At 47.1% G+C, this 16,540-nt stretch overlaps 1 protein-coding gene across 2 annotated transcripts; it reads right to left on the bottom strand.

Annotated features, from left to right (window-relative positions):
* Nucleotides 1-8,815: 8,815 nt before the first annotated feature.
* On the bottom strand, nucleotides 8,816-14,507 carry KLF4 (KLF transcription factor 4). 2 transcript variants are annotated; one of them, XM_054032712.1, is made up of 5 exons: nucleotides 14,028-14,504; nucleotides 13,787-13,904; nucleotides 11,911-12,799; nucleotides 11,650-11,814; nucleotides 8,816-9,901 (listed from the first exon to the last, which is right to left on the bottom strand). In XM_054032712.1, exons 1-5 carry the CDS (start codon nucleotides 14,030-14,032, stop codon nucleotides 9,726-9,728), a joined length of 1,353 nt encoding a protein of 450 aa, XP_053888687.1. In that variant the 5' UTR covers nucleotides 14,033-14,504; the 3' UTR covers nucleotides 8,816-9,725. The 2 variants fall into 2 exon arrangements, with proteins under 2 accessions (XP_053888687.1, XP_053888686.1); XM_054032711.1 differs by having other exon boundaries at nucleotides 11,650-12,799; nucleotides 14,028-14,507.
* Nucleotides 14,508-16,540: the final 2,033 nt, after the last annotated feature.

Here is a 16,540-nt window from a genome sequence, read left to right as displayed (position 1 = left end):
CATAGAAATGCCTGTATATAAATAAATACACAGAGCAAAACCAGACCTTTTAAATGGCGTATGAAAAGCAGTAATAATTGCAGCCTGGAGTTTTCTTCAGTGTCTGTCATCTTAGAGACACACAAAAGCTCAGCACAGCCTTGTCTGCACTGGGATTTTAACCACTGGTGGAGTGCGGTGTTGTCAACCTCACATTTCACAAATCATACATCACCCCACCCCCCCCGCCCAATAATGAGATTGGCTTAACATTAATACATTTTCACATAGGCGCTGACTTTCTAATGTGCCAGGGGTGCACCCCCCCCACTCTGCCCCAGGCCCGGCCCCACTCTACCCCTTCCTCCCAGCCCCCCACCCTGCCTCTTCCCACCTCCACTCTGCCCACTCCCCCCTGAGTGTGCCCTGCCCTTGCTCCTCCCCCTTCTCCCCCAGCACCTCCTGCATGCCGTGAAACAGCTGATCCGTGGCAGGCGGGAGACGCTGGGAGGCACGGGGAGGCGCTGATCGGCGGAGCCGCTGGCTGACAGAATGCACTGGCGGGAGGGGGAGGTGCTGATAGGGAGGCTGCCAGTGGGTTCTCAGCACCCATTGTTTTTTTCCATGGGTGCTCCAGGGCTCCAGAGACGGCACCTATGCATTTTCATTCTTTTTATCAGCCCTTTGGTATCTGAGCCATTATATGCACTTGCTAAATGTTGTCAAGCTTCTTGTTATGATCATGGAGGCTAGAAAAGTATTTTATAGTACATGAAAGCTGAGAATTGGCACGAATGATGTGACTCCAGGTGCTGGGGCTTTAAGAAAACACTAACTGCCATGAGACTCCTGATAAAATTGTGAGTTGGTCAACCCTGCAAAGCAGTACTGCAGATGTAATTTACACCAGTGCATTGTATCACCGTTTCACACTGTGCTGCACCTCTGTAAACTACACCTAATTAGGGATTTGCCTGGTGCAGCTATACCAGAGGCTGAAACCCCAGAATAGCCAGGGTCAGATTAGGGCGTTCTTATTGGTGCAAACCAGTGTGGCTTACCCCAGGATAAACGTCTTGATTAGTCTAGACACACTGAATGGGTGTAAGAGGGGGTGTTTCTGTGTGATTTAGCCTGGCATACTGATGTAGTTACACCTGTACAAATTTCCTTAATGTAGGCAAGGCCTTAGTTATGGTAAATACTTTGGGATGAATTTTACCGCTCCATACTGCAAGGAGCAGCACTAAACAAATGCGTGTTGAGTGTATGACTTCAAGTCAGCCAATAGCCGCGTATAGTCAGCGTATTGCAGACAAAAAGGCCGGAATGGAAACAAAGAAGCAAATACACTGAAAGATTCTATAATCTGATTTCACACAGACCTACTTATTTTTTTATTTTTTTATTAAGAGGGATTAAAATCAGAACAACTGTCACTGTGTTATTTCTCTCTAACATTTTTAATCAACTTCGACCGTGTACAGCCTTTGCTAAAGACATCTTCCCAGCTTTTTCAATCCCTGTCTCTGAAAAAGTTCATGTTAAAGTCAACAGAATGCACCCACGGTCACTGATATCTCACTAAAGTTGAATGTGCTGTTTCAAATTACTCTTACAAGTAACTGTGTTGGATAATTGTTCATCATTACTCCTGTCCTGGAAAAGGAAGACAGCAGCCCTCATGTAACGTCATTGTATTCACCCTTGTAGACTTGACTTTTTAATGCCATTTGTTTAGTTCAGAAAGCCAAACAATGCACACAACAGTAAATCATTAAAGTCTCTTTCTTGTCTTAGAGCAAATTTATCTATCAAGTTATATAATTCACACCTCCGACAAACAGATTTTTTTCCCCCACCTGTTTATGCTGCTATTCTCCTCAAGGAGTTGCATCCTTGGACAGCCACTATTTATTTTTAATAACTAACTATAGCAGAAAATTAAATGTAAACTCTGGCATCTTGTGTTTAGTAAAGGGTAAAATGCTGGGGAAAGCCCATCACAGAAAATGTCAGCTGTTCCTAGTGTTCTGAATAATTCTCCCTGACCTCCATCTTATCATACTCCTGTCACCTGCCCCTGCTCCCACCTCTGCCCCCAGGCACACACAGCTTCCAGATTTGGATCCTGAAGATTCAGAACTTAGTTTTTTCAAAACTCAATCTATTTTAGTGATGGTTTGGATTTGCTCCACAGGGTTCATTGGCTCAGTCCCAAACCAGCATAACCTCTGAACCCATTTCAGAAAGGGGATTTACCTGGGACTACCATAATATAGTTTTCTAATTAAGTAATCAAATAGCCATTTAAATACTCCTTAATCACGCCTTAAAAAGTGTATTTGATCAAGTAGAATTAATTTTAGTGTCCACTGCAAATTCACATTGGTTTATCTCTTGCTATTCAAAAACTGCAAGACATCAGGAAGAAAAGTGTTTTGGGAGAGTGATCAAAAGGAATAGGGGGTAACTAATCTTGGAACGACTGGTTTTAAATTGGTAAAAGCTCCTATTGTCAATTTCCATTTCCACCTAAAAATAAATTAAAGCAAATGTCCATCCTTAATCATTAAAATTTAGAGAGGGACTGTTTCTTTTGTAAAAATATCTATTACTTGAGCAATTATAAGGATCCCTATGTGTGTGTAAAAATTAATGGTTCTAGTCAAAAATTCAGTATTCTACAGTGCCTGATGTACCTAAGTAAAGAGCTATTAGGATTATGCAATATGATTTTCAAACACTTTTATCTATGAATTATTAATCTCAATATGTACAGTCACAGAATTTTAAATAAATAGCAATTAGTATCAGCCTTACCAAATAGCCTGGCAATCTAAAAACTCTAGATAAAGCATTTTTAAAATGTCTTCTAAACATTCATATTATGCCAAATTCTGCTGGCCTTATTCATGAGAGCAGGACAGGACAGCCACATCAGTAAAGACTGGGACACCCACATCAGTAAAAACGACATACATATGTACAAACTTTTGAGATTTGGACTCTATCTATCTAAAATAACTTAAAAAAATCAGAGTTCAATCCTTCTAATCCTAGGTTTAAAACAGAAAAAAAATCATGAATGGTCTAGAGAAGATAGATTGGGAACTTCTATTCCCTCATAACACAATAAACACAGTTTCTATGAAACTGAAAGATGACAAATTCAAGATCTGATTTTTTTTATAAACATAGCACAAAATTAGCTTGTGGAACTCATTGCCACAAGATATCTCTGGAGCCAGGAGTTTAGCAGGGTTTCAAAGGAGATCAAATATTTATTGGACAAAAGTACTATCCAGAGTTATAATAGTAAATATTATAAAATAAACAAGAGTTTTGGAAGGGATATACATCCTCAAACTTGAGAGCCTAAGTGAACCTCCAATTATTGGGGAGTTGGGAGGAAACTTTCCCTAGGGGGAGATTACCTGATAACTACCTATTACTGCCTGGTTAGCTATAAGCTTGATCCAACAGCCAATAACGTCAACTGGAGTCTTGCACCTTCCTCTGAAGCGTCTCATAGTTGCCACTATCAAAGGCACAATACTGGACTACATGGACTCGTGGGCTGATCTCTGTTCCTATGTTCCCAAATAAAAGACTTAAAAGGACGTCTAATTGTCTGAACCATAACAACCAATTAGACAGTTTCTTTGAATACAAAGCTTCTTTAGTAGGTTTTACATTACCTGCATGGGAGCTTTGTCAAAGCAAAGGTTAGTAAAAACTGTTTACCAAAGGAAAGGTAGTTAAATATCTTGTGCAGATGACAGCATTGTTATAGCAATCAATAAGGAAATACATGTGTGGAAAGGCAGCTGTAAATACCCGGGCATGAACAATGACTGAGGATAACATTTTTGCTATCTAGATGAGCAAACTTTTTCACATTCCACTTTTAAAAAATATACAAATGCAGGAATTTCGATGAGCTGCTTAAGCTCAGTTCACTCCAGTGCAGGAAAATATGGGAATTTTTTTTTTTTTTTTTTTTTTTTTTTTTTTACTTTTGGTAGCTGGTGAGATTACCGACTCAATATGTTTGGCATAAAACCGTGACAGCTTAGAAACAAAACTCTGTTAGACTCCCTTAATCAATGCAAACATTCAGCACAGTAGTTCTGCAATTTATTAACATACAATATCAATTATACCAGACTATGAATATAAAGGTGATGAACTATATAAGCCTTGATGAGGTCATGGTTTTTTATACGATCCAAATTGAGCACCAGACATCAAACAAGAGAGATCTGCTAATCCCCTCACAAAGACCCAGATTGCAAATCAGACTCCCATGTCAGGTTGGCTTTGACTAACAAAGTCTACAATCTGGGGTTTATTGGGGCAACCCCCCTCCTAAGTATTTCTACAAGCTCCAACACTGGAAGTAAAATCCTAGACCCATTTACGTCAACAGCAAAACTCACTTTGACATTAGGATTTTGCCCTGGGTAGCTGTGGGTCTGATCTGAAGGCCAGGGAAGTTAATGGGAGTAATTTCAATGAGCTATAGATCAGGTTTGAATTAGGACCTACTCATGACAATGGCAAAACTCCTGTTGACTGCCCTGGGTGCAGGATCAGCCATTAAGTGATACATAATGAATTTCAAGTAGATAACATGTTTTGGTGGTACAAGGTTAAATATCAGACCATCTACCCCCATCAGTAGCAAATTGTTACAAGGGAGGTTTGCTTTGAAGAACTGCCTGATACCTGTTGCTATAATTGTTTAAAGATATTAAATCAGCTAATAAGGAGAAGCTGCATCATTTTTGTTGAATAAGGCTGAAACCTTAATAGAACAGAACTTGAATTACAAGATTGAGCAAGCCATGGCTTGTACCACATAAACAAGCCTACTGTACCCAAAACAACATTATGCAAAAATATTTCAAGTTGCAGATAGATAGCTGTGTTGATAAGACATTTATAATCCCTTTCTGAATTTGATACAAGTTCCTAGGTGAAATGAGCTTGGCATTTTCACTTTAATTGATTAGTAACCATTCATATTGCCAAACTTCACTGCATCGATTCACTTAAAAATTCCAGTCTCTACTATGGAGAAAGTCAGAGGAGGAGTGCTGGGACAATTTGTATAGTGGGGGTGCTGAGAGCCAAACTGTAAACCCTGTAAATGATGGAAACTACTCCAAGCCAGAGGGTGCAGCAGCAGCACCCCTAGTTGCAGCACCTATGAGTCAAAGCTTCAAAAATAAGGGCAGCATCACCTTAGGAAATCTAATTCATGTGGGAGACACCTGCTGTGATCAGCTGCTAGTATCATTAGCCTTCTGGATCACTTACAACACTCACACTCCAAACATAGAGGAGATGCTAGTAAAACAAGACTTTCTTTTTCCTTTGCAACAGTAAGCATGGTTCATACATAGGGTTTCTGTTATGAGGGCTCATATGCAAGCCTCTAAGGGTGCAATGCAGCCTAGAAGACGTTTATCTGAAGTACAGTGAGAACAAAAGCAGTGGAACCACCACCACGGGCGTGCATGCCCCAGAGAGTACCTCCACAGCTGGTCTCTAGGGCCGTGCCTATAATAAACTTCACAGCTATAATAATAAATCAATATGTGTCTCAGAGTTGACTTCAGTGGAAGCAGGATTTGGTCCCCAGGGGAGTAGTAAATCCACTAAAAGAGAAACTCTTATTAAAGTAAAAATGTCTGATAGGGAAGAGATGGAAGCATTTGCATGAAATTACAAGTAATGAAATAATTGGAAGTAGACAAGTTTCCACTCTAAACTCCACAACAGACAGAAACAAAGGATTAATGAGCAATAATCCCATCTATTGCCTTGAGTATATTTGTATGCAAATGACACTTCTGAAAATCTGGCACCTTGAAGACAGACATGTGTCATCTTGTAAACGGCTCATCTTCGCACACCAAGCATGCTTACAGGGGACATTTAGGGCTATGGTGGAGAAGGATTGATAGTGGCTGTAGTTTGTATTTGACTCTGCACAGCCTTTTCCAACGTGGGGGCTTTCTCTAGGCATCTGCAAAAGTGGCCATGAGTGAATGGCAGCTATTGGGTACTCAGCTCCCTTTGGAAATGAGGCCATTTTTAAGATGTCTTCTTTTAAGGTGCCTAAACACATAAGTAACCCAGGCTGGAAACATTAGTATAGGTACATCGCTTTACTACCCCTTGCAGATTAGGTAAACTGAATATGATTTTTCAAGGTACCCTGATAGCACGCTGTCCTTGGGAGCCAAAAAGTCTTATCGTATTATAGGTGAAACCGCGTTATATCCAACTTGCTTTGATCTGCTGGAGTGCACAGCCCTGCCCCTCCAGAGCACTGCTTTACCGCTTTATATCCGAATTCATGTTATATCAGGTTGCGTTATATTGGGGTAGAGGTGTACTGTATAACAAAATTGTTTGGTGTTTTTTGCATACCCTTTATAAGAGGCATTTATTATCATCTATATTGTGCCTCCAGCTGCCTTTGTATTCTCGCAGCTAAATGCACCTCCAGGAGGCAAGACATAATGGAACAGGTGGCTAGTTCAGCATGCTATTTTTAGCTATACCTGCCTATCAAAGTACAACTGGTAGAATTGCTTGTTTCAGTATTTCCCAGGAGCTCCCCTAAAGAATAAGGATGAGAGACACGGGCTTTGCCCTGGCCCATGAAGAATTGTGGGCTGGCCCTGTCTCCATCAGCATATGCACTACCATTTGGGAGCTGTTTAAAAGTATTTTTAAAAATACTTCACTGAGCTGCTTCCATCTGTATTGAGCTTTTGAATAAAAGTCAGAATATAAGCGAGAGGCAGCCTGTGGTAGGAAACAATTTTGGATGGGGGAGGGAGAGAACGAACGAAGCCCTGTTTTCAGACCATTGTTTGAGCAACTATAAAGTTCAGGCCTGTGAAATCAAAGGAAAAATAAAGTTCACTTTAATAATCATGTGTCTCAAAATGTTCAGGCATCTTTATTATTTGTTGTAAAGTGCTTGACATTGTCATGACACTGCTCTTGAAACTCAAAACAGATCTAAGATTTACCCAATTATCGTGTTTTTCTAGAGCTAGATTTTAATAGACTGAATGAGGATATACGTGATTCTGAAGATGAACAGGGTCTCTGATTCACAGTCAAGTTATCTGTACATACATGTTACCTACAGAGTTGCAAATATACTTCGGCTACATTGGGAAGTGCATAGCACAAACACAGGAAAGCTTGGCAGGTTCACACAACGTGTCAAACTGTTGTCCACTTTTGACATTTGATAATCCCTCTATGGCAGCATCAATAGTTGAGGCAATGAAACATAAAAAGGTCAAAAACAATTACTACTTTAAATATTTTAAACTTTAAAAATCCTGCTGATCAAAAGTGACTCCTAACCTTATCAAATAGACAAAGCTAAATTTATTTGCAAATCATAAAGGATACTCTCTCTCCCCCCCCTTCACTCCCCATTACCTGTACGCCAAACAAGTCAAGGCACCTTTTAACTGAACAAGAATGCATATAATCAGTAAGGCATGGACTTCATCACAAAGAAAGAACACTTCAAAATGTGAAATCCAATGGCATTCTTGAGACAGATTTGGAAAAAAAATCAAGTAGATATTACCACTTGTTTTGACAAACTGCAAAATATAAACTGACCTTATCAGTAATACTTGTTTTCCATGTTCTACTTTATTCATTCTGATACATGTGTATAGGCAAAATACCTAGATGACATTTTTACACCAGTGCAAGACAATTTGTTTCTTCTTTTTACAATAAGTCCCAGTTTTGGGCCTGATCTTGCTAACACTGATCACAAGTCAGTTTATGTATTTATACCACATCTACCACAAAGGGGGCCTTGAGCCATCATAGGCCCTTACATGCTACTGCAATAAAAATAACTACTTTATTCATGTAACTAGTTCCATTTATTTAAATAAAATGAGAAAGGTACAAGAGTATGTTGAAGTGTTTTCAGGCATCAGCACTTTAGTTGTAACCACTGACTTTGTAGATCCTGAAGATTTGTTCAATATTAATGCCTAGCATTCACAGCTTGTTGAATTCAGTGCAGAAGAATCAATATGGCTTAACTGAGCTTCTTGTTAGTATCTTGGGCCATGCACACCTGTATTCCCTGAACACTCAAAATTCTCACATCATGGGGAATTTTCAGTGCATATGAAATGATACTACTCCGTGTAATGCCAAGAAATTACACACACAATGCCCCAAGTTTATTACTAACATATAGTTGATTTTTTCAAGGTATTACTCTAATTTCTCAGCAGTATGAAAAGATAAACAGTGTAAACATAACAGCGTATGTATGTGACTTTACAGGAACAGAAGTTGAAAACTCAAACTGTAAAAATTTCAGATCGGGTAGTCATATGGGTGTTGCACTCAAGACACACAAACACTAAGTTTGCTCAGTACAAACCCATGGAAAGACTTCCAGTTTCTAAGGATTAAGAGTTTATTTTAATGCTCCTAAGTCTCCGACAGACATTTTAGTTGGTTACACTCTAACCATGAGTAATTTAAAAGACCTTAGTTTAAAACGGAGAGGTATGCTTCTCTGGGGCAGAGGAGAGCTGAGCAAGGACTCACTATTCAGAACAACCAGTTTTCAGTGCATTTTTCCTAAAGAGAAAGCTTTATAGCAGTACCGGAAATGTATGAGCCTAATCTTGTGGTCTTTGCCCGATGAGCTTTGTCTGAGTAAAGGACTGCGGTATTGAGCCATTCATGAGTATTTAAAAGCAAGGTTTCTTTAGACACAAACACATAGAAGAAAAAAGTGGAAAATCCATTCAGATAAAATATTATAGGTTTATTTAAAACTTATTTTCAACTTGAATATGCAAAATACGAACTCCAACAAAATGTTCATTTTTACTTTGTAGTTTACAAATATACAAAATAGACGTTTGTTTAAATTTATATTACATATTTATTATGTAAAGAACTATATAGAAAAAATTTGTTCTGCTTAAGGCATATTTGGGAATAAGCCATTGTACAAATTATTGCACATTGAAACCACAGTGCATTACAGACTGTCTGCATAAAGTTTTTTTCTTAAGAAAAAAAAGAAAAGAAATAAATCAGGTTTATTTACCTGACTTAGGTCATAATTGTAGATCGGAAGACAAAAATATTTCCTTGTCAGATATGCAGCAGTTTGAGAACTTTGGCTTCCTGTTTTTGGTACCTTTAGAACCAACAGTCACTAAGCACCATGAAATAGGCTTTTAAACAATTCTGTACCTGAATTTCTTCCTCCTCTTTTAACATAGTAATGGCTTTTAGAAGGAAAAAAAGACAAGATGACATTTACATCTCATATTGCATTGAAACAAGATTTAAGGGAATGTAATCTCCCTATGTAATCTCCCCTCCCACCCAACAAGCAGTCTATTTAACCCTGATATCCTTGACTTCCAGTCACTCCTTGGCATTTTGTAGTCCAGAAATATTCAAGTTGGATTTAGAAATGGAATGATAGAAGATCCAGTCATTGACCCCAATGTTTTTCTTTAATTTATAATTAAAAAAAGAAGAGTTCCAACATTTGCATTTAATTATCTATTTATTTCCACTCTTTGGAAGACTTCACCATGATTCCTTGTAGTGCTTTAGCTGGGCTCCTCCCTCGTGTGGAAGACAGTCTGTGCTGTAAATACTGAATCTCTTATGGCAGTATGGGAAAGATCCACTGCTTCTGATTAAAAGTGCCTCTTCATATGTAAGGCTAGGTGATCTGACCTGGAAAATGCTCTGTCACATCTCTGACACTGAAAAGGGCGGTGGCCGGTGTGTTTCCTGTAGTGACGGGTAAGTTCATCGGAGCGGGCAAATTTCCATCCACAGCCCTCCCAATCACAGTGGTATGGTTTTTCTCCTTCAAAAAAATAAAAAAATCACGTCAATTAAGTCCATATCTGTCTGCAGTCGTGCACATACTTTAGTATGTTCCAGTAAGGATAATATTCCAGCCTTCTATTAATATCTTCACTCAAGAAGTTTGGTAACATACAGGAAAATTAATGTTTTTATTAAAGAAAATAAGATCAATAAGGCTTTTTGTGGTAATTTATATATATCTAGCTACAAAGATGCTAAAATCAGACAGAGGGCAAAAAACACCTATTCTTTGCATGACAGTATGATTAAATGTCTTATAAGAAAGTTCCTTTTATTGAAACCTTAACTACAACACTGGTTATTTCCAGACTTTATCTTGTATGCAGGAATTTAGAATACAAAGCTCAGATAATAGTATCAATACATACATGCATTTTGCTGATTGATACTTGTTTAACAATCCTCAATCAGAAACAGCTCAGATGTAATGATTTAGATTATAGGAGATTTCAGGAATAAAAACATGCTGTAAACTTCATTAGATCAACTTTATTAAAAAAAATAGAGGGCTCAATCTCATGGCCTTTTAAGCAAAGCTCCTATTGACTTCAGTGGGAATTTTACTTAAAGATTATAGACTTATCACATTAGCATTCTGGAAAGCATCTATCCAGTCTGAAAATACCAGAAAAACTGTTAGCCATTTATCTCAGGAGAAATTCAAAACCCAGTCCTGCTCACATTGACATTAGCTGGGACATGATAAGTACCATAGTTTCCACTCTCAACTCTGAGATGTCCCTTAGCGCTTTCCTACCTCTTCTGCTCAGAATACATTTTGATTCCAATTCCTACAACTTCATTCAGGGATCCTGAATAATTCAAATCTAAGTTATATCATGCTTTTAGAGAATGGCAAAAGTAGTGAATATTATTTATTAGAAATCCTTTCACCATTACTGCAGTAAGCGTTCTTCAGTGGCAAAGTTAAACCATACCTGTGAGATCAAGCTCAAATATGAATGTTAATGTATTTATTATTTTACTTGTATTCCAATGGTAGTTGAGGAACCTTAAACTAGTTTTCTTGCAGTGATAATAAAGCAGAAGAATAACTTTTAAAAGTAGACTACACATTTTGTCATGTCATTAACACAGAATTATAAAAATGTTCTCTGAGTATCTTGCTTCACCTGCAAGCAACAGCATTATCTTCCATTGATTTCAGAACTGCGATAACTAGGGACATGCCAGTAATAGACTCTCTCCAGTTAGAAGAGCAAACCAGGACAAAAGAAAAAAAGTTTTAAACCACGAGCAAAGAAAGTAAAATCTAAGGAGATACCTGCAACATAGGCTCCTGTCATACAGCTGAGCCAGTGCTATCTAGATCAACAAATTCAGCTTGTCTTCCAACTACCTGCCAATTAACTAGCCACATAGCAATAGACATGCAAACAAACCTTTGTGTCTGCAAAAACACCCTGCAATGTCTGAGTCATTTTGAGCCACGAAGTAACCTCCAATCCAGTAGGTAAAACCATAAGTTGCATTTTTTTTAAACTGAATAAAAAGTGGGATTATTTTTCCCCATAAAAATGCATCCTTTTAGCTGATCAAAAAATTTGGAGATTCAACATTTTTGGATCAGCTGTATTTAATTACCTGAGCAGACTATACCTCCCTAAAGAGAGCCTAGAAAGGGGTCCATCTCTTTCAGACACTTTGGTAACACTTATATAGTGTGCCATCCATGCCAATAAAGCCTTATTGAATGGACCTTACCTGTGTGGGTCCTAAGATGTGCCTTGAGATGAGAGCTCTTGGTGTAGGTTTTGCCGCAACCCGCATAGTCGCAGGTGTGCGTGGCGGTCCTTTTCCTGGGCCATGACCTACGTCCCCTCTTCGGCTTGGTTTCTTCTGGCAGACAGCTCCCAGGTGGCATCAACTCTAAAGGTGAAGAGGGCGCAGTCAGCATCATCACCCCTTGTACCAAGGGAGGCACATTTAAAGGCTCTCCCGAAACATTTAGACACTTAGACTGACCTTGATACTGTAGTGCACTTGGCGGGAGCTGCTCTGGCAGGAAAGGAGGGTAGCCCGGGGCAGGGTGGTAGCCTGGGGGCAATGACAGGTGACTTAGCCCCTGGGAGGAAGGATGGCAGTCTCTGCTGTTCATCATCTCCTCTGGAGCCAAGGAGGGGTTAGTCCTGCTGGGCAGCGGCCTCCCCAAGGGGAACTCGTGCTGCTGGGCTCGCTGGCTAGCGCCAGGAGGAGGCTGGGCAATGGTGCAAGAAGGGGCTGCCTCCTGCTTGATTTTTTGGCACATCCTGGGGAGGGAGCCGTAAGGGGAGCCGGGGCTGTCCGTGCAGGCAGCAGCCGGATTGTTCTTGCCGCTAACACTGATGTGGTTATAGTCCCCCATGTTCACCGTGGCTTTCACAACAAATTTCCCATGCAGGCTGCCCAGAGGCGACTGCTGCTGCTGCATGTAAACCGGGTCCAAATCCGGCCTCATCAGCTCGGCTACAAATCCACCGGACGGGGACACGTCGTTGATGTCGGCCAGGTTGAAGGGGGCGGCGGAGGCGGGCTCCCGGGCGGCGCCGTACAGGAGGCCGGGCTCCCCCCTCTGCAGCGGGTAGGTGAAGTGGCAGGCGCTGGCGGCGGGCGCCGAGGGGCAGGCGCTGGCCGGGGGCGAGGCGGCTGAGACCACCACGGCCGCCGGCTCCTGGTGGATGAGCGAGTTGGAGAGGATGAAGTCGAAGTCCAGCAGCTCGTTGAGCTCCTCCGCCTCCCTCCGGGCCATGAGCGCCGGGCTGGCCCCGCGGCTGCCGCTGCTCGCCTGGGTCTCCAGCTCGGCCGGCAGCTCGTAGGGCCGCCCCGTCAGCCCGGGCGGGAGCCGCTTGAGATGGGACAGCTCCTCCCTCCAGCGCTGCGGGCAGGAACAGACACGGGCACCGGTCACCAGCGGGCTGGCCAGGCGGGCACCCCCGCCCCCTCTGGAGTCCCCCCAGCATTGCACGGGGCCGGGCGCACGCACCCCACGGGAGACCCGCGTTCACACTCAGACAGGTTCACACGCAGGTGTCGCTCCTGCTACGTGCGGTTTGTAGCCACGGCCCGCCGAGCCACGGCGCTCCCGCCCGGGCAGGGCCCCCGGCCCCGCTCCGCTCCCTAGTCCCAGCCACTGAACTCCGCGTCAGGCGCGCTGGGGAGTAGGCAGCTCCTCCGCCCGCGCCCAGGAGAGGCTGCCGGAGCGCCGCCTGCCGCAACCCGGCCAGCCCGGGGCGAGCGCCCCGGAGCGCCGCCTGCCGCAACCCGGCCAGCCCGGGGCGAGCGCCCCGGAGCGCCGCCTGCCGCAACCCGGCCAGCCCGGGGCGAGCGCCCCGGAGCGCCGCCTGCCGCAACCCGGCCAGCCCGGGGCGAGCGCCCCGGAGCGCCGCCTGCCGCAACCCGGCCAGCCCGGGGCGAGCGCCCCGGAGCGCCGCCTGCCGCAACCCGGCCAGCCCGGGGCGAGCGCCCCGGAGCGCCGCCTGCCGCAACCCGGCCAGCCCGGGGCGAGCGCCCCGGAGCGCCGCCTGCCGCAACCCGGCCAGCCCGGGGCGAGCGCCCCGGAGCGCTGCCTCCCCTCGAGCGGCAGATCGCATCTCCCCCAAGGGTTTCCAGCTGCGCCCGGCACACGCCCCGTCCAGCGCGGCCCCAGCCCAGAGGGAGCAGCGTGACACTGACCGGCCAGAAAGGGGAACTCGAGCCCGCCTCAGCCCGCAGCTGGGACTCGCTGAGCTCAGCCCAGCCCCGCTCACTTTGGCCAGGTGGAGCCGAGCAGCTCCCCTCCGCTGCGATCCGCGCACCGGGCACTCGCTTGGCCCCAGCCGCGGAGCACAGGGCTAGGCTGGGCGGGGTGGGGAGGGATACTCACATTGCTGGCACCTGCCTGCCTCAGCGCTTTCTCCCTGCCCGCCGTGCCCGCTGCGAAGGTCGCGATGGAGGGGAGCAGCGTGCCGCTGAGAGCCATGTCAAATTCGCCGGGGGGCTGCCTGGGGAGAGAAACGGACAGCACGGATAACTCAGCCGCTGCTCGGAGACTCGCATGCACGTTGCTGTGCCACCGGGATCCAGCCAATGCAAAGGGGGGGGGGGGGGAGAGACACACCACCCACCTCATTAAAGTGTCAGGGGCGGCTGCTCGGTGTGGGAGCCCGACGGAGAGTCCAGCTCGGGGAGAGGCTCAAAGGGGGGGGGAATAAAAAAGTGGCACCAAAAATATGAAAAAAAAAATTGCAAGACAAATATCCTTTAATTACAGCTCGAACGGGGAGGCTGGGGGCCCGGCTGCCCCCCTCCGCCAAATCCCCTCCGGCTCCTGCTGCTGGAGCAGGCGGTGGCTCGGTGCTAGCAGCGGTCCCGCCGCGGCGCAGCGGCCGCCGCCGCCTGGCAGCAGGAGCAGCGAGGCAGCAGAAGTTGGGCGAGGAGGAGGGGGGCGGCGCGAGACGGTTCCCGGGGATTCCCTGCTCGCGCCGCTGCCATGGGGGAGCCGCTGCTGCTGCGAGCTGGGGAGCGGGGGGGGGGGGGGTGCGGGAGCCGCCGCCGTGTCCTCGCGGGCGGGGCTCGCACCCAGAGCGCTGACACGGTCCGTTCGGAACTGTCACGCCGCGCGGCCGGGCCGCCCCACTTATAACTTCATCGCCCTCTGCCCCCCCCGCCCAACCAGCGTGGTCACCCGGGCTCCGCCCACCGTCGCCGCGGCAACCACAAAAACAAACTTTCTCGGAACACGTGGGGGAGGGCAGGGGGGAAGGGAAGGGATGGGATGGGATGGGCCGTGACGCAAGCAAAGCAGCTGGCTGGCAGCGCGCGGCATTGACGCCACCGAGGAGGAGTGCGCGACGCAGAGGCGGCTCCCCCCTCCCCTCCGCCCGCGGGCAGCGCCCCAGCGTCTCGCGCACCTGTGCGGGGAGGAGACGGATAGGAGGGCGGGGGGGGGCAGGGAAGAAGGGGGGAATGAGGGAGAAGGGGACAGGGATGGATGGAGAGAGGGGAAGGGATGCAGGGAGGGGAAGAAGGGGGCAGGGATGGAGGAAGGGGGAGGGATGCAGGGAAGGGACAGAAGGGAAGAAGGGGGCAGGGATGGAGGGATACAGGGTAGGAACGGAGGGGAAGAAGGGGGCAGGGATAGGGGGAGGGGGAGGGGTGCAGGGAAGGGACAGAAGGGAAGAAGGGGGCAGGGATGGAGGGATGCAGGGAAGGGACGGAGGGGAAGAAGGGGGCAGGGATGGAGGGATGCAGGGAAGGGACAGAGGGGAAGAAGGGGGCAGGGATGGAGGGATGCAGGGAAGGGACAGAGGGGAAGAAGGGGTAGGGATGCAGGGAAGGGATGGAGGAAGAGGAAGGGAGAGGGGTGCAGGGAAGGAACGGAGGGGAAGAAAGGGGCAGGGATGGAGGGGTGCAGGGAAGGGACGGAGGGGAAGAAGGGGGAGGGATGCAGGGAAGGGATGGAGGAAGAGGAAGGGAGAGGGGTGCAGGGAAGGAACGGAGGGGAAGAAGGGGGAGGGGAGGGTTTGACCAGATCACAAGAGTGAAATATCAGGACACATTGGGTGAGCGGGGGGTAAGGGGGGAGACAGACAGACACAGGTGCACAGCCCCGACCGGAGCCAGAGGCACACTGGTTCGCTTGGCCCTGTGCTTACAGCGTGCCCCTTCCTGTTGCGGGTGGGCTCATGCTGTGCCACACAGCTCCCCTGCCCAGTGCCCCCTGGATCCACTATGCCCAGAGCCCCCCTACAACCCTTCCACCACAAATGCACAGTGATGTGCACACACACCCGCCCAGCGCCCCCCTGCTCAGGACCCCACATAGAACTCCCTACTTGCTAGTTTCCCAATACACACAGATTTCTCCTCTCTTCCTCCCTCCCTCCGTCCCAGTGCCCTTCCCCACAGCCCCACCACCACAGCTAAACAATGCCACACACAGACCCACACTGCCCAGTGCCCTGACACACCCAGATCTTCCCCACTGCCCAGCACCCCCCAACAGGCCCCCACTGTCTAGCACCCCAAAACACACAAACCTCCCCCACTGCCTAGCGCCCTCCACACCCTCACAGCCCAGCACCCCACACACACCTCCCAGACACTCACCATCACACCCTGCCCCCTTCCCTGGCCGCACTCACCAGCCCTGCTGGGAGATCTCCGGCTCCTAGGGTGAGAGCGGCGAGGGGAGTCTCCAGACTCTCCACGTGCTGCGCCTGCCACAAGCGCGAGCTCCGTGGCTCCCATTGGCCGGGAAAAGCGCCAATGGGAGCTGCCGGAGCCACGGAGCAGGGCTTACAGGCGCCAGCAGCACACAGAGCCCCCCCCTCAAAGCCAGAGGGATCTGCCAGGGGGTGAGGTGGGGAGTCCCAGCGGTGCTCACCTGGGGCGCTCCCGTCCTGGGAAACATCCGGCAAGCTGGTCCCTCTGGCTCGTAGGATCGCGGGTGGGTCGGGTCAGGTCGGGTGGGGGGACAGAGGGGTCTCTGCCCGCTCCCGGCGCCTGCAAGCCCTGCCCCTGCAGCACGCGGCAGGCGCGGGGAGCTGCCCCAGGAAGCGATGAGTGGCAGCGCCGCGGCTGCGGTCCGGACAGTCCCTTATATCGGGACAAATGGTGTCCCGACCGATGAGTGGCA

This window comes from Malaclemys terrapin, chromosome 6, assembly GCF_027887155.1.
Source record: "Malaclemys terrapin pileata isolate rMalTer1 chromosome 6, rMalTer1.hap1, whole genome shotgun sequence".
Classification (NCBI taxonomy): domain Eukaryota; kingdom Metazoa; phylum Chordata; order Testudines; family Emydidae; genus Malaclemys; species Malaclemys terrapin.
The sequence above is the reverse complement of the archived record's forward strand: the minus strand, read 5'-3'. Positions and strand labels throughout refer to the sequence as shown.